Below are 12,168 nucleotides of genomic sequence, written 5' to 3'. Positions count from 1 at the left end.
GCTGGCATTACTGCAAAAGCTGAAGAAGGAGTGGTTCACCCACACGGATCAGAGCAAAATCCCTGTTGCAGCTCCCCTAACATTAGGGTCTCCATCCTGTTGCCTGAGCAAATGTGTTTCGTGCCACTTGACTGATACAACGCGGTACTTTCATCTTTCCAGTGTGTGGAGGCCAGGCAGGATTAGTTTTAGCATGGGTGTTATGGGCAAGGGTGCCCTATGTGTGGGCTGCTGAAAGAGTAAGTGCCCCAAAATTTGTCATCCCTACAAGGGATAAGAGGTAGTGACCATGTGAAGTGCAGTAGGACACCAACTATCGGACGTAGAAGATGCTCAGCTGAAGTTGGCTGGCCCAAGAGTGAGGGATAGACTCAAAATCCATGAGACCAGATGTCTCGCTCTGTGGGGAGCATCATTAGCTGGTAAAAAGACGGAGAAGAAGAACAAAATGAGGTGCAGCTACATCTCATCTAAATCTAGTGCTACAGCCCATCTCCATGGGTCAAGCCTGCAGTATGATTTGAGCAGCCCCTTTGCATGCATGCAGGTGGGTTGATGAAGCTTCTCAGACGTAAGGGACATCTGAGAGATCATGGCTTCAGGGACAGTGCCAAAAGGGTGGAGACACTCATTGGAAAGCCAGCCCGGGCTTGAGGTGTGCCATGGTCCTCACATTGGGCTGGGGATTCCAGCTCCTCATGGCAAGAGGAGCTGGCTACAGGATGGCCATGAATTTGCAAAGGGAATAATCTCCCTGATGAGCCACAAATCTTGAACTGAGGTCCCTGTGACATCAAATGTACATCTTTGATCTCGGCCATACCCAAGCTGAGGTGGTTTCACCAGAGGCCACCTCCGGTGGGGCAAGCAGAGTTGGGATGGGGCACAGAGCGGAGGGAGATGGTGGTGGGGTAGAAAATCACTGCTAACCTCTGCTTTCCCCCCGTGGCACAGGAGGAAGAGGTGAAGGAGGTGGTCAGGAACGAAATGAGAGGCAGATGCGGTAAGTCGGCCAGCGAGCCGTGCTCAGGGCCACCGCTCTGACACCTACCAGCAACTAAATTGGAGCAATTTGAGTGCTGGCACATGCTGGCTCGGCAGAGCAAATATCACCCCATTAGCAGCAAGTGGAGACACGTCACCTCTCCACGCTCGGAGACAAGTGCGGGCTTCTGGGCCGCGAGGTGTCTGCCATAGTCCTGACCTCCTGCTCAAACTCTTAATTTTTTCCCTTTAAACCCTCTCTCTTCCCATTTCTTCCCCCGTGGTTTTGTCAGCAAAGCTTTCCTCCCTGGTCATCTCCATTTCCCCGCTGATTGGCGGAAGGCACTGGGTCACGGGGGAAAGTTTGGAGCTGCATTTTGCCCAGTAACAACCTTTTAATTCCTGTCTACTTCATGGCACTTCTTGACACACAGACCTCTCCTCTCCAGCAGTGAATAACTGCCAACCAGCGCCACAACAGTAACAAAGAAACACCGCATGTGGGGATGGTTTTACCCCAGAATCCCAACATCACAAGGGTGTCAGGCTTTTGGGGTCTTGCTTCCCTTGACCTGCAGAGGCCCAGCTACCTGAGGGCCGGCAGAGAGCTGCCCCACTCCTGCCACAGTCCCTGGGGTCTGCCTATGACCAAGGAGGGTTTGGGTTCACCACCATTTGCCAAGATGCTTCAGCCATTAAGCTGGAGTCGCACTCATTTCTGCCTAGAGATGTTAGGGGGCATTTGAATGCTTTGAAGGGGGGGAAAAAGGATGAAAAATAGTCCATGAAAGCATGTGCTGCCTGTAAAAATAATGATTTTGTTGAAAAATCTTACTTACATAGGGAAAAAAGAAGTAGCAAACAAACTATGCCCTGTCTGTCTTATGTTTGCAGATTGTGGAGGGGAGTTGGGAAGGTTGGTCATGGAAAGGGGTAAGGCTGCTAATATCTACACAGAAATGCATGTGAATTCATGCAGTAGAGTAAAGTATGTTCTCCTTGCCCCAAAACAGCCTGAAACTGCAAGTGAAAAGATGTTGTTAAGAGTAAGTGCTTTTTCCTGTGATTCAGTGCAGAAAATGGCCCTGGATCACCGACTGCTTTTAGACCCAGGCTCTGGGGGTGGTATTTCTTGAGAGAAGTCTGAGAAAACAGGGTTCAGAGAGACACCAAGAGGTCTCCTGCTTCCAGTCTTTACTGCGAGACAGGATCAAAACTGTTCCTGAGACCCAGCTTTAAAAGCTGCACCCACAGGAACACCTCTCCCTGCCCACGAAACAGATCCTGCTGCTCCACCATCCCAAACCATCAACATGATAAGCTCCAATGAGGTGCCTACAGTGCAGGTGTCTATTCATCATTTAAGCTCCTGTTGTGGAGATCTAATCCATATGGTCCACAGAGTCTGGAGGGCCAATCTGCCAACCCCAAGGTAGACCCCCACATTCAGTCAGGGGCTCGTCCTCTGTGCTTCAGGGATGATTTGGTTCCTCCACGTCTTTGCCTACATGTGGGCAAGTGATTCAGGGTCTAGTTTTTCCATGGGAGATACTGAACCAGGTTCTGCATCTCAGCTGGCCACAGTAGCTTTTGAAGACACTCAGCTCACATGAAGGCACCTAGAGGAAAGTTTCCAACTCTGGATCTGACCCTCATCCCTGGGTGTTGATCTAGTTGCCAGATTATGTATCCTGCTGGATCCTCTCTATGGGCGCAGGTGTCTTGTAGGTCTGTGTCGTATCTGTCAACCCAGCTTTGATGCCTCGGTTGCCCTGAGACATCTCATCTAACCTGAATGTTTCCTACTACATTTCAAGGCCATCATTAGACCTGGAAAGGGTCCCTCACCACAGCTTGTTTTTAATGTTTTAAACAGGAATAGACAAAGGAGGAACTTAAGAGCAGCAATTTGACTCTAAATTGCAGTGAATTCATGTTCTCCAGGAATGAATTTGCTTTAATTTTTCCTTCAGAACTGTTACATTACTTTTTTTTTTTTTTTAGCCTTTATAACGCATTGTTTCATAGTGTACGAAAGCAGATAATTTACAAAGCAAGGAATTTCTAAACAGAAAGGTGGGTCAAGAAGCAGCATCCTTGCCCTGGATGTAAGAAGCCAGTACAGTCGTAGATGCCTGGAGTAGCTGGGAACTCTCCCGGTGTAGGATATTCCCAATGACACTAGACATAAGATAGTCCTTTCCAAGCTCTGTTTCCCCTCCTGCTCTGTGTTTAGAAAGCAAATCTGTCAGGGTAAAGATCATCTCTCCCTGATGTCTATCCATGGTCCCATACCTGGGATCCTGCCCTTGCCCCAGCCTCCATTTGCTTCTGTAATGTAAATAAATCAGAACAAATGAAACCTGCACATAGAATGTTCTTGGACACAGCAGCCTCCACGCTTCTGCAAAGGACAACCCTCGCTGAACTGTTTTGCCTTCATGATCCAGGTGTTACCCAAGGGCCCTGCCTGTTATCTGGCTGGTCGATCCTTCAGCCAGGAGCATGTGGTCCTCTCCATCCCTCACGCTCAGAGCATCATTTAGATAAAACAGTAAGTTAGTAAAGGAAAGCAAAGCCGAATCAAAACCACAGTGGACACACCACAGAGCATTAATCCGGGATGGATTCAGTCTGCTGGCCCACATTGCTTCAAAACAGGTTTATGGGTTAACTTTGCACAGCCAGTCTCTACTAGATCTACTGTCCTCTACCTGCAAACTCTGTACATCCACCATAAAACCAGAACTCCTAAAATATCTGCTCCACTAATGTGCCTGCCATCCCGGTCCAGATCACACTTGTCCCTCAAGGCACTGAGCATCAGACATACCCAGTATGAAGGATGATGGAGCCACAGCCTCACACACATCTAGCTGGACGTGCATAACTTAGCTAACTCTTTTTGTGGATTCCCAGCCTTTTAGTAAACAAGTCTTACCTGAGAAGACTGGCAGTGCTCAGCACTTCAGGGGACCTATCTCATGGAGATGCTGATCCAGCAGCATTTAATTATCTATGTAGTTTTGATTACAACTCCATCCCAACTGACACTGGGAACATGTCCATGCAGTCATGGAGGTCCCAAGGAAGCCCAGCACACTTTTTGGGAACCACTTCCTCAAAACCAACTTTTATTCTGAATAAGTTTAGCGTATCCCCTGTTCCCTTCCTTGAGAAGACAGTAGGCAGTTCAATCTCTCCTTAATTGCTTGCCCTTCTCTAGAGTATGTGTGATTTGGAAATAGGTTTCCTACCTTGACCACATACCCCAGTGGTCTGGGCCACCCTGGCCAATGAAATATTGTGTTGTGACTTGTCTCCCACACTGTGTTGTGCAGTGGCAGTAATTTTGTTGAGCTACAACCATTTATCGAAGCATGGTGGCTTTCAAACTGTGGCACCAGATTTCATCCTCGCTGACCCAGCGGTTAAATCCACAGGTCTGGAGGCAGCTGAAATCAACAGGCAGCTCCAAGGGTATTTTCAGCCTCGGGAACACACCAGAAGGCATGGTGAAAGCCAGGAAGAAATGCTTAATGAAACTCAGAGCATGACCATGTTGGTGACTTCAGTGAAGCCCTTCATGGAGCCACCTTCACTTATTGCAGGTAAGTGCAGCTGTGTGGCTGCATGCTTTCCATCTTTCCAACCGTGGCAGCCGGTATTTTCTGGAGCACCCCGTGAACCCAGTGCTAAATACTCTTCCCTGGGACTAGGCAGTGATGGGATTTCCAATGAGGGCTCCCACGCTGCCAAGCCCCATGCTGAAAAGGACTGGTCAGTGGCTCAGAGATGAGGTGAGCCAATACCCCTGGAAGGGGTGGTGGGTGAGGGAAAAGCCAAATATGTGTAGCCTCAGTGATGATCACCACCTCCAAAAGAATGCATTTTGAAAGGCTGGAAGGAGGCAGCTGTTTTCAGGCTGATTTTGTCCCCCTTCTCCCCACCATGTCCTTTGCAACTTCTAGTAAGGCTTCCTACCAGCCAGAAATTACACATCTGAGACCAAACACTCGAGCTATTACAGACTGTTTCTGCCCAGGGCCTCATGAACCCTTTAATGGCTAAAGCCACTGATTACAGCTGATGGGAAGACAACCAGCTCTATTTCAGTCCCTTTGTGTTGCCCAAGAGAGAGGGGGAGAGAAAAGGGCCAAGGTCAGGACAAATGCAATACAGACCTGCCTGTACACGAACACCAGTGGGTTTGTGGCATCTCCTCACACTGCATCTACCTCTACACCAGGCAACTGGACAGGGCAAGAGCATGATCCAAGATTGGCCATGCTTTTAAGTATTATCAAGCTCCCCGGTAGGATCTTGAGCAGTGCTAGGCAGCTGAGGTGCAACCATCATTTTTGGGGATGAAGGCTGCTCAGCCATAGCGAGGTGAAGTATGTCCTGCTACTTGCCTGTAGGCTGGAGGGAAGTTCATGGCCCACTCCATAGGCACAGCTGATGGGGTGGTTCCCCAGGAGGCTCCAGGACCACCTTGGGATGCATTGAGACACAGTGTCCTGGTGGAAAAGCCCAGGAGATGAGTCCGATGGATTCAGGGAAATCCATTAATGCCTGGCTGAGAACGGCCATCTTTCCAGGGAGAGGACAGGATGGGGCAGTTTTAGCTGCATTTCAGATCATCTACCCTTTCTTCTGACCGTGAACTACTGTAGTGAGCATTACGATGAGGGAATGCTTGGCCCAGCTTCACGCAGACCTGATGAGCAATACGGTCCCCTTGGCACAGAAGAGCTACCAGTCGGATATCTTCCTTCTCCTGTCCCCATGGGATAATGGCTCGTGGGTGGCTTTTCCAGGCCCTGTGGGCGTGCCCGTCCCCTGGGATGCTGATGGAGGCAACAAGCAGCCTTTGACACGACTGACTTGAGGGGTTTCTGGGTAGCTCTGCCCTAAATTTTAGCAGCAACCTGGAAATGATCTTCACCCAGAAGGACCCCTATGAGCTGCCCGCCTCCAGGTCCATCACATCTTCAAATCCATGCCACAGCCACCCATGGACCCTCTGACCTCCTCATCAGAGCTTGGCTTTCAATCTTGATTTATGGGAGACAGAGAGTGAAAACATGATGCAGAAGGGCTAGTGGGGAGGAATAGGGGATTATGGACTTGCTTGTGGAGGGCTTTCTGCACTCGGTCTTCAAAATTCAAACACACTGCAAGACAGGGCAGGACTCAAAAAGAGGGAGAGTTCAGACTCATTTCTTGCAATTAAGTAAGTCAGAAATTAAGATGTGGCTGTTTAGATTTTGTCACCGGGAGGAGGAGAGTTGGGTAGCATTGGTGGAGCTGCCATTGACACGGGCAGGGGGACAGCATCAGTGCTTCAGCTCAGAGAAATAGGTACTTGCAGGGCCAGATGCATCTCAGCAGAAGGGAGCCATCTAAAATGCAACATTCCGTGCCCCTACAGCGCTCCTGCCCAAACCCTGGTCCCCCAGCATCTAAGGGGCAAAGCTTTCTGCAGACTGGCTGTGCAGCAGCTGAGTGGCCAATCAGCACAAAAGCTGGCCAGTCGGCTCACTGGTTGGCCAATCAGCACATGGGTTGGCCAACCAGTCCTTCTACTCTAGAAATAATTTAAAAAAAAAAAAAAAAAAATCACATTGCACTTTCATGCCGAACAAGACACCCCAATGTTACATACTTTTACACCCCAAAACAAGTCGTAGCCTATACAAGCTGTTGATGTACAGTTTATATGCATTGAACTTATTACCCATGATGGCCCTTTCCCTGGGCTTTGGGAAGAGTTTTAAGTCAAATCCATTGATGATGACCTTCTTTTTTCCCCTGTGTAATCTGCTAAGGACCGAACAAATCCCCCAAATCCAGCTAAGCCTTGAACCGGCCCCCAACCGTCGCCACCTTCCTCCTGCCCACCCCCAAGCGCTCTCCTGATGTCTGTGTCATACGTCGAAGACATCATCCATCTGGGTCGAAGCTCACTTTATATCAAGGCAGCATTTGGGATCTGGGCGGTTTCAGATCGATGGGGTGTACCACAAGTTATTGAATCACAGCTGCAGCCGTCGCCAGCCGACAATCCCATTAAAGGCTGGGTCTGAGGCAGGAGGGCTCATAAATCGCTCTGCTAAGTGATGAGTGCGGATAGGCGCTCTAAATGTTAACAGGATTCTGCAGTCAGAGGGTTATTACTGCCAGATTACAATCGCTCCTGGCTTTTCGAAGCTCGCAGATTTACAAAACTCTGGCCTGACATTTATCTCCTGCAAACAACCACAAATACTTCCATTTTCTCTGACTAACACCCAACCTTTCTGACTGAGTTGTTTAACACCATTAAGAATTTTATTGCCGCCGGTTTCTCCCTCCCCTCGCCAATTGCTCCGTGACATTTATTAAGAGAACTTGTTAGCCGGCAGAAAGTCATGTAAGGCTCCAATGATCTATATTTAAATGGTGGCTAATTTGTTTGCGTGCCCTTGTTACATGTGATTTCCATTTGCTTCCCCAGCGGCTCCCCGGGCGCAGCAGATAACGGGTCCCTCTCAGCACAAGCACCGAGAAGCCCACAGTCAATTACCAGGTGAAATGCACTGAATTAAGTGACATTTAGGAAAGTCACTTCCTGGGTGGGAAGTGCTTTTTGGCATTGAGATCGAGGGGATGCAGCGCTGAAAGAGTTAAACGTGCCAGCAAACAGAGGCTCAAAACTCAGTTTCGGACTTGGCTTAAAGCAGCTGCTTTTGCCCCAGGGTGTTGAGCGGGTGGTGAACAAACTGGAGGGTGTTTTCACCTGATCCTGATCCCGTGTTGTCCAGTCCCACCAGCAAAAAGCACAGTGAGAGTCCCCCAGACAACACCCCGAATGCAACCACCCCTGCAAAGACCCCCCACCCAGGTCCCAGGGGTTAATTGCCCCCTTGCAAAGGTCAGAGGACACCACGATGGGCACCACAGGGGCGGATGGTGCCACGGAGCAACAAGGAGCCTCGTGCTTGTCCCACTATGGAAATCCACTGCCGGATGCCCACCCTTGGTCCTTGCTGCCCCCTTTGCTCTGCCAACCCCATCGCTTTGGGCTAAGGCACTGACTGTGGGGCAGTGGAAGTCCCTGGACCAGCCCCACATATTTGCGTGGGGAGGATGGGGGTGGCAGAGTGTAGCCTTTTCCCACCCGGGTCCAACACACAAGTGGTGGGGGCATGTTTCCCTGCAGCCCCCTGCCTGCAGCCGATGGACGAGGGTTCCTGCCAGCACTACGCCCTGCTCTGGTATTACCACGCAGAGGCAAACGCCTGCCGGCCCTTCGTCTTTGGGGGATGCCGAGGGAACAGCAACCGCTTCGAAACCAAGTGGAAATGTGAGCGGCGGTGCAAAACCTCAGCAGGTAAGGCAGCCCCTGAGCCCTCCAACCCTCCTCTTCCTCCAACCGGGAGTGAGGTCAAAGCAGGAAAACCCATCCACGATCTGCCCACCTCCGTTGCCTTATGATGCTCCACCGGGACCAAGAGAGGACTTGGAGGAGTGCCTCTAGTTTGCAAGGTCTCGTTCCCCTCCCGCTCCCAGCTCACTTTGGTCCTCCCCAGCCCCTCCTAGGAGCTCCTGGACATCTCCTCCCTTGGGCCACGTCCACTGATGGGAGGTGGGTGGACCTGTGGGTGATGAGGAGGGGTCCACCTGGGCACCAGCACTGGGTCCTGATAGTTTGCACGCCTCAAGCTCAGTCACCTTGTGCCTTCTGAGGGTGGGGGTTTGCAGGAATTTGGAGGCTGGTGTTCACTGAACCCTGGACTGCTCCATCCAGGCACCCCTCTGTCATCTCCAGCCACCAAGGACTCCAGGCAGAGCCTGAAGCTGGTGGAGCTGCCCTAATCTAGACCAGCTTGTAAGCAATCCCAAACGCCCCTGCATTGGGGTCACACCTCATCCAGGGGTTTGATGGGAAAAACTCACTCCTGGAAGCCCAGCTGGGCTCCCATTGCCAGATCTAGGGTTCGTGGTGTCAGTCTGTGTGGCTCTTCCTCATCTCCAGGCATGTGGTGGCTCACCACAGAGGAAATGGGCTCCTGCGAACACTACTGCTGCGAGCAGTGTACGAGCTGTGGCTGAAACCAGCCTTCCTAGAAAGATGCTCCTCGCTCAGCCTTTCCTCTGTGTGGACACAACCCCTCTGGGCATCAGGAGAAATGCATTAGTTCTCCACAATACATTAAAAAAACCTCAGGTGGGGTTCATCTTCTCTGGTGTTGAAGGCATGTTAAAAAAGAGGAAGAAATTAAAGGCAGAGATCTATAATTTCAGGTTCGTTTCAGAGTTTTCAGGTGGTCTGTATTTTGTTGGTTGGTTTTTAGACAGGCACCTATTATGCTTAAAATCAAGACCATTGCACAGGCTGTTATCATCCACTTGAATCTTTCCGATAAGCAGTGGACTTTGCACAGCCCAGGCTTCCTATTCTGCAAGGAAGAAGGCAGTGTAAATATTCATTGTTCTAAGTCCAGTTTAGGACAGGCAATGCCATCCTGGAGAGCTGAAGTGCTCTTTGGGGAGAAGGAGTATGTATTGACTGGCCAGGAAGGAGGGATTTGCTGCCCCAGTGCAGCCAGCCCAAACTGGGTGCCCTGTTCTGTCCTCCACCCCACCGCAAGGGTTAGCATCACTCCTTGGAGACCCCCTTCCTGTTCATTGACCGTAAGGGCAGTCAAGGTAGACCAGTTGGCCCATTTAGCCTGGTCAGTGCCCACGTTTGGTGGCCTGCTTCTTTGCAATGTACTGCATGAGCGGAAGCCACTCTCAGTGCTTTAAATCCGGTCCCAGCAGCACCAGGTAGTAAGTAAACCTCTTCCCAGCCAATGCTTTACCCCAGGGCATAAGCATTAAGAGATAGTGTAGGCTTCACAAAGCAGCTGTAGATACCTCCAGCACTGTGTCTGCACTCCTTTTGTGGGGAGAAGCAACCACTGGGGAGTGGGAGTCATCCAAAACTAAGCCAGGTCCATGTGTCCTCTATGTGCCCATTTCTCCTGACTGACCCTAAACGGTGCCTGGAGCTGGCCTGGATAGGGACATTTGCTTTATGGATGTCTGACGTGTTGTGACATGACCTGGCATAGACAATCCCATCATGTCAGGGACCTCCCAAGCCACTGTGAGCATGGGAGGTCCAAGAAGAAGCCCAAGCTGTAGCCAACCTCCAACGTCCCCTTTGTTTTCTCTTTCCTCACTTTCGAAAACCAGTCAGAGGGAGGTGATCGGCTGCAATTGCCATGTTTAAAAAAAAAAGAAATGGAGCTGCAAGAAGTGTCTCCAGGACATCTCGGAGACTGGACAAGCAAGACAAACCATTTAATGTGAAGAGGCAAAGAATGTTTGAAAAAAGATGTTGGAAAACTGTAATTATGAGCAGGAAATAAGGTGGTATGAGAAGAGGGAAACATCTGATTGCTCAGGAAAGCAGAGATGTCCAGAGGCTCATGACTGCACCACTCGCCCCGTAGGAGTACTGTGCAAAACCAGGCGACATATACCCCGAGTGTATTTTTGTAAAATAAAAGTGTGTTAATGCTGCTGTGTATAATTCTAGTTCATAATTCACCTGAAAGCAGTAACCCTTTGAGAAGGGCAGAGAGAAAGCTGGGAAGTAAAGCTCCCAAGTAACAAGCAATAGGACGAGAGGAAACGGCCTCAAGTTGTGCCAGGGGAGGTTTAGATTGGACATGAGGAAAAATTTCTTTACTGAAAGAGTGGTTAAACATTGGAACAGGCTGCCCAGGGAAGTGGTTGAGTCCCCATCCCTGCAGGTATTTAAAAGATGTGTAGATGAGGCGCTTAGGGACATGGTTTGGTGGGCATGGTGGTGTTGGGTTGACGGTTGGACTCGATGATCTTAGAGGTCTTTTCCAACTTTAATGATTCTATGATTTCTATGATTTCTATGAATTTCCATTGCCCCATGTTGGACCAGGTAGGCAGGTTGAGCCCCGTCCTGTAGCAGATAACCTTTCAGCTTGTCCCTAAACTCCTCATGGCCTTCAGCAAGTCCCACCTTCTCCTTCTTTTGACCATTCCCTGGGCAGGTGAAAAGGAGCCATCCCAAGCTGTATGGTAAGAAAAAAACAGGGTTTAAAACCAGACATGGCTTCTCCCTGCAAAATGCCACCCCCAAGTCTTCGAAGCGTTTGGAGCCGCTGACCGGAGAGGTGTGGAAATCCAACAAGTGGGAGGGTAAACCTCTGGATTTTGGTGGCTACATGGACCCAGCTGAGAGGGGTCCTATTCAATAGAATCTCCTCCAAGCGCATGTCATGGGGCAGCATACCAACCCCTGGGAAGGGTCACAGCAGCTCCGATGGCACAGAATTCTCGCCCGACTTTTTAAATATTTGCAATTTGCCAAAGAAACAGCAGAAGCAAAAGGCTCTACCTTCCCAGGAGCGAGGAAATTGCTGTCGTGTTGCAACCAAGTAGAAAACATGGTGTCTAAAAATGACACCTCTCAGGTGTGGCGTAGGTTGGTGTAGGTGGATGACCACATCATCGCTGCCCACGCTACTAGCTTGGCAGGGCTCTCCCTAACATTTTGGTGCCGGCATTTTGGGCTCTGGGGAGCTCTGCTGTGCCCTGGCAATGCGAGCATCCATGGGTGCAAGCCTCCATTCCTCTCTCCATCACAGGTTCCCAATACACATGCCCAAGACTTCTATAAATGGTTGCTTTTCGGCCCCATATCAGCAAAAAATGTTTTCATTAAAGAATGTACATTGCACTGCGTCTTCAAGGATTGCACTGGGAATTGCCTTTCCTCCTCCAAACACCTTTGGTAGGAACATAATGACTAAATGAGGCTTCATGCTGGAGTGGGACGGGGGGGAGATGGTTAGGAAATCAGTGGGTTTTATTAAAAGTTTGGCTGCACAATTTGGTAAGGTTGAGCTCAGATTTCCCCAGCCCAGCAGGGTTGCCTCATTGCTACTGGTAGCATAAGTAGAAGAAGGATTGCCCTTACCCACAATATCCCGAGCCCCAAGGAGGGACCAGCAGAGTTTTTTGAGATTTTAATTCCCCCCACAGCTAAAAACTTTTTTACTCAAAAAAAAAAAAAAAATTGGTAAATGTAGGCAATGAGACAAGTGCCATTTTCAGACTAACATTTCCAGCCTCTCCTCTTGAAATGCTGTTCTGTATTAAAATGTACTT

General features: G+C 49.8%; 1 protein-coding gene across 1 annotated transcript in view; it reads left to right on the top strand.

Annotated features, from left to right (window-relative positions):
- The window catches only part of LOC143163974 (uncharacterized), a 135,867-nt gene extending 125,329 nt beyond the window's left edge, over positions 1 to 10,538 (top strand). Inside the window, exons 81-86 of the mRNA XM_076345973.1 lie at positions 955 to 1,003; positions 1,879 to 1,917; positions 4,428 to 4,595; positions 7,484 to 7,555; positions 8,189 to 8,359; positions 10,210 to 10,538. Coding sequence (XP_076202088.1) covers positions 955 to 1,003; positions 1,879 to 1,917; positions 4,428 to 4,595; positions 7,484 to 7,555; positions 8,189 to 8,359; positions 10,210 to 10,223 — 513 coding nt within the window. The 3' untranslated portion in view covers positions 10,224 to 10,538. The remainder of the gene's footprint in view (positions 1 to 954; positions 1,004 to 1,878; positions 1,918 to 4,427; positions 4,596 to 7,483; positions 7,556 to 8,188; positions 8,360 to 10,209) is intronic.
- The last annotated feature ends 1,630 nt before the right edge of the window (positions 10,539 to 12,168 follow it).

This window comes from Aptenodytes patagonicus, chromosome 1 (assembly GCF_965638725.1).
Source record: "Aptenodytes patagonicus chromosome 1, bAptPat1.pri.cur, whole genome shotgun sequence".
Taxonomy (NCBI): Eukaryota; Metazoa; Chordata; class Aves; order Sphenisciformes; family Spheniscidae; genus Aptenodytes; species Aptenodytes patagonicus.
Note: the sequence above shows the minus strand (reverse complement) of the source record. Positions and strands in the feature narration are given on the sequence as shown.